General features: G+C 46.6%; 1 protein-coding gene across 1 annotated transcript in view; it reads right to left on the bottom strand.

The window, feature by feature from the left end:
• METTL24 (methyltransferase like 24) overlaps positions 1 to 20889 on the bottom strand; it is a gene marked incomplete at both ends in the record, with an annotated part of 47554 nt that extends 26665 nt beyond the window's left edge. The window contains one exon of the mRNA XM_084261482.1: positions 20584 to 20889. Within this exon, the coding sequence (XP_084117608.1) occupies positions 20584 to 20889 (306 nt within the window). The remainder of the gene's footprint in view (positions 1 to 20583) is intronic.
• Between the last annotated feature and the right edge of the window lie 290 nt (positions 20890 to 21179).

Genomic DNA, 21179 nt, shown 5'->3' with positions numbered 1-21179 from the left:
AGGTGGTTGCTGAGCCCCACTGGAGAGGGCAGCCCCACTGTCGGGCTGGTCTGTGGTGTCAGGAGAAAAGTCAGCGCAGTGACAGTGGGGATCCTCTGACACCAGAGAGGAACAGAGGGAAGAAAAGGAGAAAGTGAAACGAGAAAAGAAAGATGATTAAGGGGGACCAAAAGACTAGATGGAGCTTGCCTCATGCTGATATTGTGAAGTGATGTTTTTGCAGCCTAAGTAAACATAGTTTGGAGCAAATGTGGGCCAGGTGGTCTGTATGAGGCTTACGGTTCCTTTAGGGTTTGCTCTTTGGTTTTGGGGTTTTTTCTTTGTCAAGTTGTTTTTTGGGGGGGGTTGTTGGGTTGTGTGGGGTTTTCTTCTGTAAAGAGATGCTGAAAAAGACATTTGAGCTATTATTTTTTTCCCCAGAAGCAGACAAGAGTAGCATTTCCCACCCTGAACCCTGCTGCCAGCAGCAGACACAGGCTCCTACACCCTGCACAGCAGAAAGCTGGAAGCAAGCTAGAAAGCAAGCTCTGCAGCACCACATCCCCCTGACCTGCTGATGGAGGAAGGCAGCCTGCAAGCAGAGAACAGCAGGGAGATAGGTGCATGCTGGGGGAGAGAAATGCGTGTAATCTTTCAGAATGAGTCACAGTTCACAGGGCTGAATAACGTTTGCAATGACAGGAATGCTGCTGTTTCAACAGGCTTGAAAGCTCAAATGAAAATGAAGACTGACAATCATTTTCAGACACTCCAAAAAAACCCCCCACCCAACCCAACAGAAAACCCCACTCCAGACACCTAAACATCTGTGCCCAGTTATTCTGAAACCTGTTTGTGTGAGAAGTAGCTCATTAAGCAGGGGAATCGCAGGGTGGCCGCTGTGCCACCATTCAGCAGAAATTCCTTCTGCACAGAGTTGATGGGGAAGAAAAAGAAAGAAAGAAAGAAAGAAAAAAAAATCCCTATAATTAACCACGTGAATGAGGTGGTTCTTCAGCAACGTGTGGTATCAAAGAGGGCACTGCAGCTTACTCTTCAGTTCTTAAAGATGACAAACTGCCTTCCACTGTCTCCAGAATGTGTCTATAAACACACAAAAATGAAGATAAAAACCCAGTGAACTAAGATTGCTGTTTCACTTAAAAAGGCAAAAAAAAAAAAGGAAAGAGGAAAAACCAGGAGAAGATCAACCTTTTATATGGTTATTTAAATTTAGGAGCACCACATAAATGTTACTTTTGTGACAGAGATCAGACCTCAGCTCCTGTCTGATGGTGATGGTTTTGAAAAGCTTCTCAAACTTCATACTCAGTTCCTGGCTCCTTATTAACCCATTTCCATTCACTAATGAATATATTCGAGAGGTTTGTTCCTAACCCCTACTAAACACCCCAGTGGGGCACTTCAGTAGCTATATTACAGTAAAACAATGAACAGGGGTGAAAATCCAGTACATCTCTTGGGCAAGGTACACCCTCCCTGCTAGCTCACTGGTGTCGGTGATGCAGTATGGGTATGTTCAGGACTCAATACCCTCCTGAAGCTGTTCCTGACGCACATGAGAAGCCTTTGCTTCCAGTTTTTCAGGTAATTTTCATCCTGTTCCATAGTGTTTTCACACAAGCCTTCTCAAATAAGCTCTGCTGATTAAATGCACCCGGCCCCTGTGAACCTGCTTTGTGAAAATCGGGTTTATTCCTGATAAACACGTGTTCCTGCTTTTGACGACCTTTCCCCCTCTAGACTTGGCAATTCTATTTACTCAAAGCAGACTTGACAGTGGCATCGTGATTTGGATTTTCTCACTTGTCTCACAGAAACCTCTGGAGTGTATAACAGAGAGCAGGTCCCTGTGGTTGCAGTACAGAACAGGCTGAGGGGCAGCTCCTTTCACAGGGGGCTTCCACAGCAAGCAGGCAAGAGGAGCAAAGGAGGTGTTACGGTCCATATTGTGCAATTTTGGATATGAAATTCAGACAGACCTTCCCAAGGTCACACAAGAGGAGCCAGAAAACCGGTTCAGACATTCTGCAACCCTGGTTATCACCATCAGCAATCACCTCCCTAAAGTAAGGGCTCATCCAGTGAGACACCATGACTGTGTTTCCCAAACACCTGTATATCCTGAGTCCACGAGATAACAGCAAAAAGTTAACAATGACACTTAAAAAACCCACAAAAAAACCCAAAGCAAAAAACCCCTACTGATTATCTTGAAGTATCCCTCTATTTACATCGTTTCACTTATAGACACCTTACCTGAAACTAGTGTTGTAAGAAAAAAAACAGTCTTCAGCAAGACTTTACCACAGGCACTGCCAGAGACTGACTTCAGCTACCACAGAAGGGTAATGGATATCCAGAAACAGTAACCCAGAGCAATGCCTAAATTTTCGCTGCAGGAGATGACTACAGAGCAAAAAAAATCTTAAGGCAACGTTATTGCTTTGTTAGGAAAAGCAGAATGCATTTGAAGGTATGATCTCTGCAGCCCCCTTCTCTACCAGCACATTGCTATGCAAAACTGCAACCTGCCCCCCCAAATATTTCACACTTAAGGATAAGGACTGATGTTTCCTTCAAGACAAGTGACTTTTCTCTGGAAACTGCTTCTTTCTAGATTTTTCTCCTTTATCAGCCATCTATGATAGTCATCTGATAATCCCTTAATAGCCTGTAGTATACATATGGTATCATTTATCCTAAAAAAATAAACTTTAAATTTACACATGCAAAGAGCTCCCAAACCAGCAGGTGTGAAACTGTAGGCTTGCAAAATTTCTGGCTTCCCTAGCATAAACACGAACACATAAATCATTAAATTCCTTGCAGGTCAGTTCAACCAGCCCAACCCCTCCCTTCCCTTAGAAAGGGAATTAGTACATTTTCCATACTTCCATCTTTTTTTACTCAGTAACTCTTTTCTTTTTCCTCCCTCCTTTCCATCTCTGTCCTTTTTAGCAGCCTATTAAAAGAGAGAAACATATTAGCCATGTTTATAAATAAAAATTTGGGAATCCCACTGCCCTGCCAAGCTGTCTGTTGCTTCCAATGAAGTAACAAAAGATTTGTCAATACATACACAGATGTCTTAATCACAGTAAAAAATATATAATCCTCTTGTTAAACTGTGCAAAGGTAATTTCTTATGTTTGAGGCAGGACCAAATGTGAGCAGGAGGCACTTGCAGCAAAAAGCTCCAGCAATAACTGTAAATAGTTGCTAGCCATAGAAACCAATGGCATATACGTCATCACCTCCAACCACCCCAGCTGTATGCTGCACCACCACGGGTACCCCTGGGGAAGGGTACAGTGGAACAGGGCTGGCTCATGGGGTTTTACCCCTCTTTCCAGGGGGTTTACCAGTTTGAAATGCAAAGAGCAGGGTTCAAACTGCAAACCTTCAGACATCTACAATGCAAATGTCTATTTGCTGGGTTGCCCTCCTGAAGGCTGGCCCTTGTGAGAGTACATTGTCCCCAAACAGGATTTACAGGGCTTGGACATCATTTTATTTGGGCTCCCTCTGGAGCATCTGTGGTCTTAAGCATACTCTTTTGTAATGGTCTTGTTTTGATTTTTCCCCCCATTCAGAAGTACCTTACATAGCGAAAACGGCGTGTTGCAGCCCACCCAAGCACTGGCTGCATGTGACATGCCAGCACCCCTCACAAGGGACACACAACAAGTGCAAAGCACACTGAGATGAGTGGGAGGGCTGCTGAGGGTGGAGGCGGCCGAACCTGGCTCGCTGCTCCTCTTGTTGACAACATGGAGCAGCTCCAGCCGTGAACAATCCCTCATTAATGCCCACATCTAATTTGAGAGGCAATTAGCTGGTCAACTCCAAGTGAAGAAACATTCCTGCAGTGAGGACAGCCAGGGACCAAGCTCGCTCAGTGGGCTGGGGAGCTAAGTTATTTGACAGGACAGATGAGGCAGACAGGCTCTTTAAGGAAATGATTCATCTCATTATAGAGTAGATGTCTAAAATAAGTAAGATGAGTCACACACTGGAAATGTCCGTGTCTCTCCATGACCTGCAAAGGAAGCCTGGAGGAGGAGCTCAGAAACACCTACACTGTAGACATTCAACATCACAGAAGAAGCAGCCCAGACCAGACTATCATACATGACATGCTGCAGAAAAATTTGTATTTTAGAGGGCTGAGCCTACTTTTTAGTTGTGAGCCTCAAGCAGCACTTAACTGCCCTTTATTCTCCAGCAAGGTTGAGTAACTCCAACTGTTTTATGTTTGGAGCAGCAATACGTGGCACAAGTAAAGCAAACTCCACCACAAAGTGGAGGTGTCAACAGGAAAGAAAAAGTATGCCTCAGCCTTGGCAAAGACCTCCTTGAGAAAGGCCAACTCATGCAGTCCCCTTCAGCTAAGTGTAATCACACCGTGGGCGCACAAGAGGCACGCTCACAAAACCACGCTACGCTACATGGCTCATTTAGAAGTGGCAGGGACACACACAGGCTCAGTAAGCTGTCATTTAAAACACAAGCTTACAAAGAGATGGTGACTCACATTTAAAGCTCCAAGTGAATTGATTCCTAACGTGGCTGGCTTTATAGGGATCCCATCCCCACGTGCCTGAACTCTTTCTTTCCCTTTTCCAGTAATTTCACACTACCATTATTATCTGCTTTTTGCTTAAGAAACCATACTGCAGAAATTGCCAGATAGGCTCCTGGTCCCCGTGCATGTGCCTTCACTGGGAGCAGAGCAGTCAACACCCACCGAGGCACCGGGAGTAAGGCAGGGAAACGCAGCCGGCACCTAGTGCTGCAGCCACCGAAACTGAGTTTCCAACCCAACGGTGAAACTTCCACGTGCTACACAAAATCCATACTGAAAAAAAAACCCCCAACAAACCAGGACATCTTTCTATTTTCTGATTCCTTTACATTTCCTAGTTTATCTAAAGCAGAGGTGTCTCTGCCGACACTGCAAGCACGCAGCCTTCACAGGCTCGCTCCATCTCTGCACGCATCGGGGCGGTGCAGTGGAAGAAGCACAGGAACACACAGGAGGTCCCTCCCACAAGGAAACCCCAGCGCTGTAAAGCTCAAGTCTGTTACAGAATCATACCATGGTTCAGGTTGGAAGGGGACCCTTCAAGGTCACCTAGTCCAACACCCTGCCATGGGGCACATCTTCCAATAGAAGAGGTTGCTCAAAGTAAATAGTATTCGTGCCAGTATGGACCCTTTGAGGGACTCTACCCATTACTGGTTTCCACTTAGACATTGAGCCACTGACTACCACTCTTCTGATGTGGCCATCCAGCCAATTCTTTACCCATCAAACAGTCCATCCATCAAACCCATTACCTCTCCAATTCAGAGGTAAGAATGTTGTGGGGAGCCATAACAATGGCCTTATACAAGTCCGGGTAGATGACATCTGTAGCTCTTCCCTTGTCCATCAATGCAATCACTCTATTGTAGAAGGCCATTAGATTAGCCAGGCACAACTTGCCCTTGGGGAAGCTGTCCCTAACCATCTCCTTGTCTTCTGAGTGTTCTGACATAACTTTCAGGAGCATCTGCTGCATGATTTTATCTGAAGATTCAATGGCAGAGCATTACAGAATCACAGAACATTAGGAGTTGGAAGGGACCTTGAAAGCTTACCTAGAGCAGGATCACCCAGACTAAATCACACAGGAACGCATCCAGGTGGGTTTTGAAGGTCTCCAGTGAATGAGACTCCACAGCATCTCTGGGCAGCCTGTACCAGTGCTCTGTCACCCTCACAGTGAAAAAGTTTCTCCTTATATTCACATGGAACCTCCTGTGCTCCAGCTTGCATCCGTTGTCCCTTGTCCTGTCGCTGGCCATCACTGACAAGAGCCTGGCTCCATCCTCCTGACTCTTGCCCTTTACATATTTATAAATGTCACCCCTCAGTCTCCTCTTCTCCAAGCTAAACAGGCCCAGCTCCCTCAGCCTCTCTTCATAAGAAGGTGATCCACTCCATCATCTTGGTGGCCCTGCACTGGACTCTTTCAAGGAGTTCTATGTCCTTCTTGAACTGAGGGGCCCAGAACTAGACACAATATTCCAGGTGTGGTCTCACCAGGTCCCTCTCACCAACACTGCTCTCCAACAGGCCAGTCCCCAACCTATACTGGTACCTGGGGTTGTTCTTCCCCAGATGCAAGACCCTACACTTGCCCCAGTTAAATCTCATTAAACTTCTCCTCACCCAACTCTCCAGCCTAGGTCTCACTGAACGGCAGCATCTCCAGTGTGTCAGCCACACCTCACAGTTTTGTGTCATCAGCAAACCTGCTGACTGTACACTCTATTCCCTCATCAACAGATATATTGAACAGTACGGCTCCCAGTACTGACCCCTGAGGGACTGCACTAGATACAGGCCTCCAGCTAAACTGTCCCATTAATAAAACTCACTGGCTTCTTCCCTTCAACCAACTCTCAACTCACCTCACTACTCTACCTTCCAGACCACACTTCATCAGTTTAGCTACGAGGGTGCTGTGGTAGACAGTGTCAAATGCTTTACTGAGGTCAAGGTAGACCACATCTACTGCCCTACCATCATCTATCCACCTGGTTATATTCTCATAAAAGACTATTAGATTAGTCAAACTTGATTTCCCCTTGGTAAAACCAAGTCGACTGCTCCCAACAACCCTCTTCCCCTTGATGTGCCTAGAGACAGCACCAAGGGTAAGTCTTCCCATCACCTTCCCAGGAATGGAAGTGAGTCTGACCCCTCTGTACTCATCAGGGTCCTCCTTCCTGCCCTTTTTGAAAACTGGAGTAACATTTCCAGTCCTCAGGCACCTCTCCTGTTTCCCAGGATTTAGCAAAGATGATGGATAGTGGCCTAGCAATGACTTCCACCAGCTCCCTCAGCACCCTCGGCTGAGGAACAAAAGCTTTAAGCCAAGATGAGCAACGAAACCCATGCAGTCAGGCTGTCCCATGCAGCAAGGGTCCCTATCAGAGCAAACCCTGCCTGTGGAAACCAGCCCTGTGATAAAACTGTTTTCTGCATTAACAAGTGTGTGTTTTCAATTTAAATGAGTTTTCAACACAACTCTGGTGCAAAGCATTTTGGTAACGAGAGGTGTTTCTATGTCTAGACGTGTGTGTTTTATTTTACTCAAGAGGTAACATCTAGGATGCACTTAACTCTCCCCTAGCTCCTTACTCTCATCCTTATTTACTAGCATCATCCTTACTCTCTCCAAGCCTCTGCAGTGCAGCACACATTTGTCTGCCTGGGAGCAGGATGCGACTGCTTTGAGAGCCAACTCACGCAGCAGCTCTAAGCATCACCCGGAGGGCTCTGCTTGAGAGCCAGTTTATCAGCACTTGCTTCCCAAGGCTGCAGTTTGCACCAGAAGTAAAATTCTTCCCCTTAGCAGGGAAAAGGAAAAAAATGCAAAGTTCTACACTGAAATGAAGGAACCAATTTTCTAGCTTCAATTCTCATTAGAAAAGCTTTGAGCCAGCGCATGGTAATTGAAACCAAAAGAGTCTTTACCCTTGTAGAGCAAATCAGTGTGAACATGCATACATAACAACCCCTGGAAAGGCAGCAATCACCAAGCCTTTCACCTCCGCTCCCCTTTTGTTAATATTCATGTTTATTTTCTGCTCCTTTGGCTTCTGATTTCCCATCTGACAGCACGAAATGGAGCCATGTGCATATAAATTACAGCTCTGGAGCTCAGGGGGGAACCGCTGGTCTAACCTGCAGGCAAGCCACACCAGTCACTCCCATGCAAAACACCAACAACTCTGATGCCCTGGGAGGTTCTGCATTTCACATGTGGAGCCTGCACTCCAGCTTTGTCTTTCCCCCAAACTAGTGTCTCATAAGAAAAACATTAGCAGGAAAAAGGAAAAAGAAAAAAAGAAAAAAAAGGATGCTTGGCACTGATTTAAGCAACAGACTTTCTATCACTTTCAGAGTTCAGAAAAGGCTTTGGAAAAATAAAGAGCTCCTTCCAAAGCTAACATGACACAGCCAGATCTGTAGAGGGATTCAGGTCGCCAATACTCCATTGATTTCAAATCAAACCCCCGACTTCCATCGGAACTGTGTTATTTGGAACCATGAATTAGCTGCTGTGGACACCTCTGTAAATTCACACGAAGACCTGGGTGTCAGTGCCTGCTGTACATCCCCTTGGGTGGAGGTCTGTGACCTACACAAAGTACATGTTTCAGAACTGCTGCCAAAGTATTCATTTGTAGGCATGTACGAATTCAGAAAGCACTGCATCTCATTTATTCCTTACACAGAGTAGCTACCACCCCTCACTACCTCTGAGTAATAAATCCACTGCAACCAATGGAGCTCGGAGCTGCAGAGGTAGGAAGGGGCAGAACTGCACCAGGGAACCCCTCCTCAGGCCTTCAAAGGCCACCAAAGACAGCTCTGAGCTTGGAAATCTCAACAATGTCATGGAGAACTATACATTTATTAAAACATAGATCATTTTCCTCTGCTAGGAGACAACATGGCTTCAAAAACAGCTGAGTGGGATCTCTTTGCTACAGCAATAAAATAAAATAATCCTGCAGCAGCATTCCAGCACTATCTAGAGGTTGGCAACGTGGTAATTTATATCTGATGGAGATAGAACCAAGAGCCAGAACAGATTGAAATTTATGGAAGGAGATCTTGAAACTGCTTAAGCAGTGAAATAGTCAATCAGCTGAATTATCTCCAGTGCCTACGTGCCTTTGCCAACACTTAAGGATAACAGCAAGAAACAGATACAGCAACTACTGGTCACTACTTCTCAAATTCAGATTTTAGCTAAGCAAAGGCAAGACCACACTTTCAACCTTTATTCAAAAGTGCTTTAAATGAAGTGCTGTGGTTGAGAAAACACAAGCAGTGTCATGAACCGTATAATAGGAGGAAAAAAAGAAGCTATTTTCCTCTAGGTTGACTTTGTTGCAATCTTCAAACCACAGCATACAATAACCAGAATTCATCAGTAAATACTCAGCTGGCCAGATAAGCCAAGTTTATTTTGTGCAAATTCCAGCATTCTAATTGTGATTTACAGATAGGGCTGGCTCTGGCAACCCATCCACTGACTCCAGCAGGCTCTGCCTGAGGCTAAGAGCTGGGGCAAAAGAAGGTCCTTTAAAGTAAAACTTAATGCTTTCACACAAATAAGAGCATGTCACACTTGTGCAGCTTTCTCTCATACCCAAGCAGAGTGCAAAAGGTATAAAAAGAAACAGCCCATCACACCTTCCAGCCTGAAGAGTGATCTGAAGCATGAGAAAAAACCCTCCCCTTCATCTGCCCCTCCTGGGCAAGGACCAAGAGGAACTTCTATGACCTGGGCACAGGAGAGGGCAGTATTTGTCACCAGGCATCTGTAATGTCACAAAGAAAGTAAATATTAATTATTATCTATGGGTGAAACAAAAGGCTGAGTGACTTCTACAGGCATTTAGATTTCAGAGGAGAAAACCTAAGGTAAGACAGAAAATATTCACAAAGCGTACCTAGGGATTTTCTGTCCCTCCAACCCACCATGAGTTCCCTTGATCATACTGGGTTTTAGTTGATAGCCAGGCAAGACTTAAAAAAACCTAAACTTCACCTATTATTTCATATGAGTGTTAGTTACTAAGTTACTGGACCACAGAAGAATGAACTGTACACTAGCTTTAAATGTCTACAAACATACTTCCTTTCTTGTTTTTAGTATCATTGTGGATTACTGCCCTTCACCCAGAGCTACATCAAAGTCTTCCAAGCAAAATAAAGCAGTATGTTGGGCAATTAGCTTCCCATGTCTAGAAAGGGAATGAGAGCTGGCTTCCAAGTTGTTAGGATTTTATGTACAAGATGAATCAATGATTATTTTCCAACTTATAAAGAAGAAAATCAAGCTTGTTTCAAAGCACACAGTTTAGAAATACTTTTTGTTCAAGACAAGTACAGACCCAAATATCACAAGCCCACAGAGGGTGAGCAAACATCCCCAACCCTCTTTAAAGACTTTTTCCAATGTTCTATTACTATTTGTGAGTGTTATACAGAATGTAGCACCGAACAGCTACAAGCCTTGACCCTGAACTCCTGATGCATGCAGAATTCCTGCAGATTTCATAATGAACAATAATTGCAAGATCAAACCATTAATCAAGACCTTGAATTAAGAAGAAACACATCAGCTCAGCAGCAGCCAATTGACACATAATTGCTTCTTGTTTAATTCTCTCAAAAGACCAAGGGAAAAGGAACAAGATGCCTTTGCTTTCTCCTATTAGAGATGAAACAAAGTTCACGTCTTTGAAAGTTCCAGTGCTGCAGAACAACCAGGAGGAAAGCCCAAAATGGAACATGACATCGGTATTAACAAAATTCATTGTTCCTTTGGGTTGTTTGTTTTTTTTTTCAGGCAGCTCCTACCCTGCAGCGTTCATCTCTGGGATAAATCTCCATCCTCCACTAGTGCCGTCAGCTCTGCAGGGAGCAGGAAAGATTTCAAACTGATTCGTATCATTTTCGGGCTTCTAAGTGGCAAGTATTATTCAACATTACATGGCTGCACCAAGAGACATTACCATCCCTTCCCCCTAGCATTTCAAACACTGTCCCTTTGTAAAATATGAAAGAAGACACAAACTAAAGGGCACCAACTTTGAAGCTCCCAGTTAATTATTTGACTTGGAGACGAACGAGGAGGACGGCTGGGGATGGATAGGGCAAAGTGGGGGAGGTTAAAGCAGCAACAGTAACTCTGTGATATTAATGTTCTGACATCATTTTCAACTGCACACATTTCCTAAGCAGGTCCAGGCCCTGGCACATCACCAGTATTTGTTTCTTTGCTTAATCAATATCCCCAAGAGAGATGGGTTACCTAACTGCCTTCCTGCAGACCTTTCTCAGAGCCTACCAAGTTGGTTTTCCACACGTGAAGAAGGGTGGGGGGTTCGATTCCCCTAGTCTGCAAGAGCCTCAAGCTCAGTCCTGGAAGCAACCCAGAATTTCAACCACTTCCAGAAAAACTACAGCTGCACAACTGAGATCTATCAGAAAGTGGTACCTCAAGCAAACCTTGGTGGGGCACTTAAGCGAGCTGCTGGTTAGCTCTTTCTGCAACAAGCACGTAAATCTAGGGGTTTTACATCCAAAACCCAAGCCAGTTGGTTTGACCTGAAAATCCTAAGTGACTTCAGAAACCAATGGCTCCCTGAGAAGTCCTCCTAGTCCTATATTCCCAGAGACAAGAGAAGCTACCATGGCATGGGGGGGAGATGGCAGCAAGGAGGAGGTTCCTCAAAAGGGTCCCTCTGCAGAGCATACAGAGACTTTGGTGAGAAGCAAGATTTCTGCGTACGTGGTAACAGCTGCTGGAACTATTACAGTTATCATTACACAAAGACATAAAGAAAAATTTATTGTGTTTATAAATGCATCAGGAAGGACATAAATTACAGGGCTAGGTTTTAAACATTGCAAAAAATTAAAAAGAAAGCAGAACCACAAAAGCACTGCCCTAGAGCAAGACTCAGGACTTGGGCTCTTCAAGGGTTCAGCAGCCACCCAAGGACACCCTGTCCACCTGACAGAGCAGTCCATGAGCACCCCACAGCCTCACATCTAAAAGCAAGACAGCGGAAACTGGGATGGCAGAAGACCAGGCAGGGGAAATGTCTGCATCACCAAAAGTCCAGACTCTTCCACTTAGTCCTGCATAGACAGCTGGAAACATTTCTGCCTTCTCCTGCTTAAATTGACCAAGTTGTTGCTGTAAAAGCGAGTTCAAAATCACAGCTTTCATCTCTCTGTTACCCAAGGCGTCAGGCCATCTGAACACATGGTTTCTATTACCCTTAGAGATTTGCTAACTCAAAATAGGACAACGTGTCACCCTGTTGCTTTTGTACACACAAACACTAATATAAACAACATCAGGGGAGCAAAGCATGCAAGGGATTCCAGGATACACATTCTAAACCACAATTAAAAGAAGAAGTAAATCAAATCTCCTTTTTCTCCCCTTTTACTTGTTCCATTGAACTGAAAGCCATTTGAGCTTAGACTTCCCAGCCCGGAAGGGCTCTGGACAGCATTCCATCACACACTGGAGTATCTTGGTGCGTATCTTCTAGTGAAAACACTTGAGTTGATTCAATGACTCACATCCACTGCACGCAGCTCTCAGCTGAACCGCCGTCAAGACAAACACAGCTCCAAGTTAATATTAGAACAAGCGACAAGAGGGTGCTGCTGCGGATGCCATCCAAGATTAGCGGCGCTTCACACAGACTTTCTCACCTAGGTGCTAAGTCTCTCATCTAAGCTGTGCCACGAGTGACAGCCACCCCTGCCAGGCTGCAGGAGGAGGACAGCGTGGTCTGCCACCACCAAACCAAGCTGGCATCTGGGGACCAGAGGTCCCTCAGCAATGCTGTGTAAACCTCCAAATCCTACATCTGTTTTGTTAAGAGAGATGTTGCGCTTGTCATGTTGCCTGTACTAAGTCTGCACGGCAGCTGTTAGAGAGGTTTGCTGTTCACTGCTGGATTTCAGTACTGCATCCTTTGTCTTGGGTCACTGGAGCTGTGCTCAGGGTTCACATCAAAGATCCACCAGCTGGACCACAGCCTGAACTGCACTCACAGTTCAGCAAACGTGACATGGAAGATACGCCTGGCACGGGAGCAGCTACCGTGCAGCTTTAGAACAGAGGCACATCTCTCTCAGTTGTTTGGCTGGATGGGTAAATGCTGGTGTGAATTGACTGAACAAAGTGGGATGAAAACCTTACTAGCAATGAAGTTAAATATTTGTCTGATAAGAAGGCAGCTAAAGGTCAGAGACATAAAGGAAAAACCCTAAAGCTTCCTGGGAGAATCTCACTTGTCCCAGATCTCTCTTTCTGGTCTCCTCTTCAAAGAAGGAAGTTTTAGAAAAGAAAGAAAGAAATTTGGCCAACATGAGAACCACTTGAGCAAGGAAAGCTGCATGTTCAATACTGTCCTCTGTTTTATTATTTCTAGTATAAAACATGAAGCATGACAAAAGACCTTTTTTGATTCCATGCTCACAGTCTTCAAGGCTGTCAAAGTTTCCAACTTTCACACATCCACTCTTCTCCCCCATGCCAAGACCATGGCTTACTGTACAACTGACTTGCATAACAGTGCTCGCCTCCCCCTCCACAGCTGCTTCCATGCAGAAGACATCCTTTCCCCTCAGCATGTACACAACACAATCCAGTACCCCAAACAAGAAGAACTGTGGAGGGGTGAAGAAAGAAGCAGGAGCAGAGTTCAGTGAACTTCTGCCGTGGAGTGGGACACAGAGGCTGTGACCAGAGCTGCCCATTCACTCTCCGAGCATCACCATGCCTGCAGGACAATATGGATCACTTCCACGCACAGCAGTCCCATTCAACAGTTTGAGCAGAAGGCAGCAAATGAGACTGGATCAGTATGTGGGGGTTTCTGCACCTGCTAGCACAATCATAAAGGATTCATGTTTTGTGTAAGGCCCGTGGACTGTCTAGCCTGGTTCAAGGAAGAGATGGCACAGCTATTAACACCCATCAGGGACCAAGGCTTCTGCAGAGGACATTACCACATCAGTCCCTGGTGGCAAAAAGTGGCTGCTTGCAGGTTTTTTTCTCCTAAATGTGATTCCCCCAGGCGCTGTGACCATCACTGATGGGCTCGGCCTTGGGCAGTGATGACCTGGGGCTTGAGTCGGATGGTGTCAGGCCTTGGAAAAGCTTCTAGCTGCTTCTTGCAGAAGCCACCCCTTCTGCACCACAACCTTGCCACATAAAATCACAACACCTGGGTTATGTCCTTAAATAGGAAAGCTTATATAGCCCGAAAAACACATTTCACCTGCAGTTAAGAAAGGCCAGTATTGCCCTTGCTTGGCTGTGGGGAGGATTCCTGTGCTTGGGTACCTTCTGGTGCCTCAGCTGCCCCCATTTAGAGGCAGAGCTGGCTGCTGCTCCCGAGTTGGTTGGAATCTGCTATCAATAAAGGCTTCTTCTTTTCTTCCAAACACAGTAATCTCTCTAAGTCTGTGCTATTAGCCTGAATAACTGAACGAAATCCAACCAAGGCTCTCACAGCTGTTCCTCAGGTACTCATGGCCTGAAGCCACACATTCCTGCCTTGTCATAATATTAGAAGCTGAGCAACTTTGGATCAGTTTATACTTGGTAAGAGACCTCCAAGTGCTGGAGGGAAAAAAACTGCTGAGTAGTGTTCCTTCCTCTGGGGACCACTAAGTCATCACAGGACAATTACAGTAGGGTCTGGCCTCTCTAGTGAGGTATTAAGCCAGGGCAAAGATTGCTTATAGTCTTTAAAGAGGTCATTGACTTTTTTGTTATTACATTACCTGTAGATCATTGTTCAGACTAAATTCCAGTTTGGCTAATCACAGTGTACCTGCCAGATGGCTCCTCTTACTGTAGAGAAGGTAAAGGTAGATGGAGGGGTGTCAGGAGGTTGACAGACTACCTCCCTGCCCTGAAGCACAACTAAGGATACCTAGACCTTCCCTGTGCAGATACCCAAAATTCACATTTTTCTAGGGAGCCTTTCTGCTGCTTACTCAACCTCAAGGTTAAAAGACTTTCCTAATATCTTGCCTTAAAATTAAACCAATTACTTCTTGTCCTACTTGTAGTGGACCCAGGGAACAATCAGTCATTATGCCCTTCCAAAAAAAAAACGTTTAGGTTTTTGTGTTTGTTTGAAGACTGTTGGCACATTCCCCTCAAAACCTACTTTCCACTATCCAAAGCAAGTACCAGTTCTGCCAGGCTTTCCCTGCAAGCCTGCCTTCCTGCATCTCTTCATGCCTTTTTCCTCCCATCAAGAGTTTGTCTCCAGTTTGTCTACCTGTCGTTGGAGGAGGTGCCCAGAAGTAGGCACACTCAAAAGAATCACCAATATCCAGCTCTTCAGCACTCTGCTCCTCTGCAACAGAGCTACAGCTGCAGCTCACATCCATCAAAGATAGGATGCTATCAAGTGGCTAGGATGCTATCCACTCCTCTCCACAGCACTCAGAGACCAGTGCTGTACGCAGTGTGAAGCTTGTCACGTCTGGGACACAGGTGTAGTGAGTGGAATAAACTCTGGATTTAAACGCATTAGGAGATCCAAAAGGCCCATCAGACCCACGCTGCTGCCCCAGCTGCTCCCATCTTTCAGCTGAGCCTGGCCTAATCCGCTCCTTTAAGGACAGCCTGGTGTGACTGCACAGCTTCCAAAGCTCGCCCTGTCCCGTTAAGCTTCGCTGTAGTGTTAAGACATTGTTCCAGGCACACATAATGAACACACTGTTAGAAGAGTTATGTCCTAATCCAAACACACCAGCTATTGCACCGTGGGATACGGAAAAACAGACGGGTACGTTCGACTTCTGAATAACCAAGTTTCCTCCAAGAACTTTGGCTCCTGCTCGTCAAGCAGCAGAGTAACTTCCAATTCGAGTAGCACCCACAGTTTACCAGATTTATAAAGATGTGAAGCCAGCCCCAAAGCCCTGTACATACAAACAGGCACTGAACACATCTGACGCATTTTTCTTTTACCAGATTTGTAGGATTAAAAAGGACTTTTTTGCATAAACCCTACATATGGCCAACATAAACCTAGGTAGCACTGTAATTTTAAAATTAAAAAGCAAATGTAAAATTTAAGAAAAGTCTTAGAATAATGTAATGCTAAAATTGCACAGGATTATTTTGAACTGCCAGTTACTCCACTTAACTGCAAAGATATCACTCCAAAATAATTTGCAGATTTCAATTACGTTAGAGATAAGACTGCTATCAGAGAAGTAACCACCTCTCAGAAATAATTCCTATTTAAAGAGAAACAAAACCTGCAATCCAACAAGCAACAGCAGAAGACGAGTCCAAATTTATAGGAATCAAAATAAAAACGCTTACAAGTGCAAGCGATGCCTATAATAATCCCAAACAAAATACAAATGGGCACAGGCAGTAAAATCTAACACTTTACTTTTAATCACTGGGGCCAAACATTTTTATATCCCTGGATATGAGATGAAAGAGCATCCAAAATAACATCAGGTTAACTCCTGCAACATACCATGCTTTTGGACTGCCACAACAACAGACAAAGTGGTTTCCAGCTGATATTACAATCATTTAGTAATTTTAGTAATAAATGTAGTAATTCCCTTGTCTTTCAGCAGTCAGACTTTCAGAAGACACACAAGTGGTCTCAAGCATTTCTCCATATGCTTAGAAGCTGAAGGACTCTAGCTTTTCTTACCCAGACTTTGGGAGAGGGCTCCTCCCCGTTCCAGAGCAGGAGAGACAACCTTGTTATTGCAATCATTCTGATAAGAATTTGCTGTTATTTCAAATTCCAAATGAAATCTTATTTTTTTTTTAAACTATCACACCCTGTAATGAAATTTTAAAACTCTCAAGTCTGTAGTGCCGTGTAGGTGCTGACCTCACTAATACCTGTTGTGGGAGCAGGTAATAGATGGCAGAGTTTGTGATATCCATACGTTACCAAAGCAGTGCCTAACAGAGCCAGAGCCCAGAATCACTGTTTATAAACACAGCTGGGAGCTTTATTAGCAACATCATAGTTTTGGTGGGACCAAAATACAAATGGGATTACAAACTTCAATTCTCTTTACATTTGCAGGGCAACATAGGGCTCTTCCCATTATTCAGATGACCATCACAGGCTCTCAATTACAAATTGTGTTTATTATTTGTCAGCAGGAGCAGCAGCATCTGCTCTTTAGTAAGCTCCACCAGGAGCAAAACAGCTGGGATCAGCACAGCTCCCGAGGCCCCAGAAGAAGCAGCTCTGGCAGCTAAATTACTTTATTCCCTGCTGCTTTCAGCTACCAACTTGTATGCCTGCATCTTAAGGCACAAATAGGCACTTCTAACTTTGGCAGTCAAACTTTTCCAGCTGCTCCACACCCACCCTCTCTGCTGGCAGAGATTTACCATGGGCCAGGAGACGTGTGCAACTGCCCAGGCAGCTTCCTGCAGACACAAGGTCCATTTATGGACGAGTGTCCATCCATCTTTCCCATCCTGCCTGGGTCTTCCCCCCACCTTTTGGTGCTGTTCATTGACTGCAGTTGCACTTGGGAAATAAATAACACAACTCAGAATCACAAGACTGGAAAAGACCTTTAAGATCGAGTCCAACTGTTCCTGTCCTGTGCTAAACCAGATCCCTGAGTACCTGGTCTACACTTTGATTAAACACATCCAGGGAAGGTGACTCAACCCCCTCCCTGGGCAGCCTGTTCCACGCCCTGACAACTTTTTCAGTGAAAATTTTTTCCCTATCATCTCATCTGAACCTGCCCTGGCACAGCTTCATGCCATTTCCCCTTGTCCTATCTCCTGTCACCTGGCTGAAGAGACCATCGCCCACCTCTCTACAACCTCCCTTCAGGTAGTTGTAGGTGGTGATAAGGTCTCCCCTCAGCCTCCTCTTCTCCAGGCTAAACATCCCCAGCTCCCTCAGCCGCTCCTCATAGGATTTGCCCTCCAGCCCCTTCACCAGCCTGGTTGCCCTTCTCTGCACTTGCTCGAGGACCTCAATGTCCTTCTTATGGTGGGGAGCCCAGAACTGGACAAAGTACTCGAGGTGTGGCCTCACCAATGCTGAGTACAACTCTGCTTTGGGAAGCTTTACTGTGATTCCAAGTAGACATAACATAATTTCCATGCATGCTTTTGCAATTCTTTTTTATTATTTTTTTTTACATGGCCACAAAGTTGGACGTTCAACTAGACCAATGGAAACAGCCTGTCTGTCAGTCTTCTGCATTCAGTCAATGATGTAAGTGTGAGCTGAGTTATAACCCAGTGGCACTAGGAAAAAAGAGCAAAGTTTGGCCTCGTTGATCTTTCATTGGTGCCATCCTGCTGGCTCACATACCACATCATAACCCAATACCACCACAGAATCACAGAATCATGGGGGTTGGAAGGACCTCGAGAGATCATCGGGTCCAACCCCCCTGCCAAAGCAGCTCCCCAGCTCATATTGCACAGACAGGCATCCAGACGATTCTTGAGTATCTCCAGAGAAGGAGACTCCACCACTCCCTGGTCAGCCTGTCCCAGGGCTCTGTCACCCTCACTGTGAAAAAGTTCTTCTGCATGTTGGTGTGGAAAAACCACAACGACCAGCAGCAGGGAAAGAAAAAAAAAAGGTACCTGAAAACCTCTGCAGGCTTCAAAACCAGACTGACAATGGTTTACAGACACATACAAGGCACCAAAGTATGTAAAACCCAGAGCAAAAGGCAGTCCCTAGTACAGCAGGGAGCTGGCCCCTCTCCCCCAGACAGCACTTACACATGCCAGGGTGCTGCTGCCTTTCTCCAGAGCCGTCACAGAGCACCAATTTAAGCAGCCTTATTCTGATAAGAGCCCTTATCTTGTCTTAAAACAGTCTGAAGGGAAATACAATGTTTCCTGATTTATAAAACAAACAACTCCCTAAAAAAACCCAACCAAAACCAAAATAAATTACCCATTTTTAGCTATCAGCCATGGTTTCCACTTCCACAAAAAATATGTCAGTACTCCGATTTTCTCATCAGTTTCCCACCCCCCCTTTCTATTTAACACCTCTCTTTCAAAACCAGTAACTCCCAGAATTTTACTCCCACTGCCTCCAAACACTTCACTTTAAGGAATGGGTTTTCTTAGCCTGAAGCAACATGCTCAAGTCGAACAGCTCAACAAGGAAAACACCCGACGATCTCACACTTAACCTGGCAACTCCAGCCTGTATTGTATTTACTAATACTTTTCACTTGACTTACTTAGGATTCAAATAACACATTAGCAGCAAGGTGCTGAATACCATAAACCCTGGCAGTGATGTTTGACACACTTCACCTAACGACACACCAAAATGTAACCTGGGCTTCCCACAGCCTCAAGCTTTCCAACAGTGCAAGGCACTGGCGGGTCTCTGGTATGATCAACACCCTCTCCCATTGCTAGTTCTCCACTAGCATTTCCTCAAAAATCATTAATTAGGTTGTCTGCTCAGATGGTAGTCTGGATGTTAGCTCTTCATCAACCTGAGTACCGATTCCCTGCATGTGCAGAAAGCTGCAGGGCAAAAAAAGAGCAGATTGAAACAATTTAGCAGGAAAAAGATGGGTACCTGTTACCTGTGCTATATATGCATTAACTGACTGAGTTGCTTTTCCCATTCGGTGTCTTTTCTCTCTCTGAGACACATCTCTGGTGATACATTCATACACTACAGACTTCACACCACTCTTTCCCTGCACCAGATCTTGGATGTCTCCCCAACCACGTGGTGATGATCTGCAAGAAAGCAGCTGGGCTGAAGTGGCCAAACAAGAACATCCAAAGACCACCTTGATCTGAGCTAAGGCTTTCTATACCACCTGTGTGCCCACAGTATGTAGTAATGCTGTTCTGGGTACCCAGTTCCAAAAAAAAATGGAGCAACCACAGTTAAAGCTTCAGTTTAAAGGCAGTAGAAAGTTTACTCATTCCACAAGTAACTCTGGATTTAGTCTTGTCAAGGCAAACATCAGAAATAGTTATTTACTTTGACCGGGAAGGTGGTCCCATCTCTAACAAAATCCCATTTGCCCCTCTTCATGGTCATTCCAGCTCCTTTAAGCATCTGTGCACCTCCCCACAGACTGCTACTCCAGCGAGGCCTCAAAATGGGTGACAAACTGTTCTTTGCCAGCCTTTGAAAGATGGCTTATCTCCCCCTGGAAGACTGCAAAGAAAACCCCACAGGGTAAACACTGGAATCTGTGATTCCTGAGATTGGCACCTGCTAGAAGGTAAACAGGTTCCTGAGAGACTGGCACCTGCCAGAAGATGTCACGCAAGAGGAGGGAGCATCCTGCCACTGGTCACACACACAGCTAACTGGGGCGGGAAGTTAGCACTGGCATTCCTCAGCCCTGCTGAGCTCCAGATGCTAATGGCAGCCCCCACATCTCCGAAAGGCTTTACAGCCCGTACCACTTCTGAACCTAATTACAGGTCCGTTTACCAACTCATTAACGAACTCATTAATTCTCATACGCAGACCATGTCTTAGAAACAATTCTTGAAAGCTTTCAGCAAATTCAATGGCATGTGGGTGCCAAAAGTGCCAAGGGCCAAGGATCTTCCCAGGCTGGAGCGAGCCGGGTGACTCCAAGCCAAGGCCACCAAGCTGGTCACCTCTCCGGACCGAGGTCTTCGCCTCTCCTGGAGTTTAACGGCACTGCTTAAGAAGGAAGCCCCACCACCTGCCCACAGCCTTCAGCCACCGCTTTTCGGGCACTAGCAACACCCCAGCCAGGGGCCACATCTACAACCCGGGGCTCCGACGGACGGAGGTCCACCAGCGGCCGCAGAGCCCAGCCCCGATCAGGACGGCTCAGGGACCCCAGGAGCCCGGTCCGCCTCCGCTCCGCCTCAGGGGAAGAGAAGGCAGCGTGGCGGCGCGCCTGTCGTGTCACGATACGGCGGCGCTTCCCAGCCAGCCCCCCGCCCCAGCCCGCCCTACCTTCCTGCGGCGGCCGCCCGGGGGCTGCAGCGGGCAGCAGCCGGGCGCGGCGCTCCCCCGCCGGCCGCTCCGCACGTAGGTGACCCGCCGCCTGCCCGCAGCCACCGCCGCGCCCGGGTGCTGCTCCGTGCCGCGGGCCGGGGGGAGCGCCCGTCCCGCCACCGCCACCACTGCCGCCGGCGCCCGGGGCTTCTCCTCCGGGCACCAGGATCGCCTCATGCCCAGCTGGAGGCAGAGGAAGAGCGCGGCCGAGAGCAGGCAGAGGCGGAAGGCCGGGCCCCGCCACAGCGGCCGCTCCTTGGGCATGGCGACGGTGGCTCGCCCTGCCCGGCGCTACCGTCCCCCCGCCCGGCCGCAGGTCTCATGCCGCCGGCGGGCCGGGCCCCGCGGCCGCCGCTGAAAGTTGGGAGACCCCGCCCCGAGCGGGGCCGGCCTGGGAGGGGCCGGGATGCCCCTGGCCCGGCCCGGCGAGGGGCTACGGGAGGTGGGGGGACCGCGGGACGCCCCTCTCCCCGGCGGCCCCGCAGTCCTTGGCGTGCAGCGTGTGGCTGGTGCAGGCACCCGGAGCCGCGCTGCCCTCCGAGGCCGGGCATAAC

Source organism: Gallinula chloropus (genome assembly GCF_964237585.1).
Source record: "Gallinula chloropus genome assembly, chromosome: 3".
NCBI lineage: Eukaryota > Metazoa > Chordata > Aves > Gruiformes > Rallidae > Gallinula > Gallinula chloropus.
The sequence above is the reverse complement of the archived record's forward strand: the minus strand, read 5'-3'. Positions and strand labels throughout refer to the sequence as shown.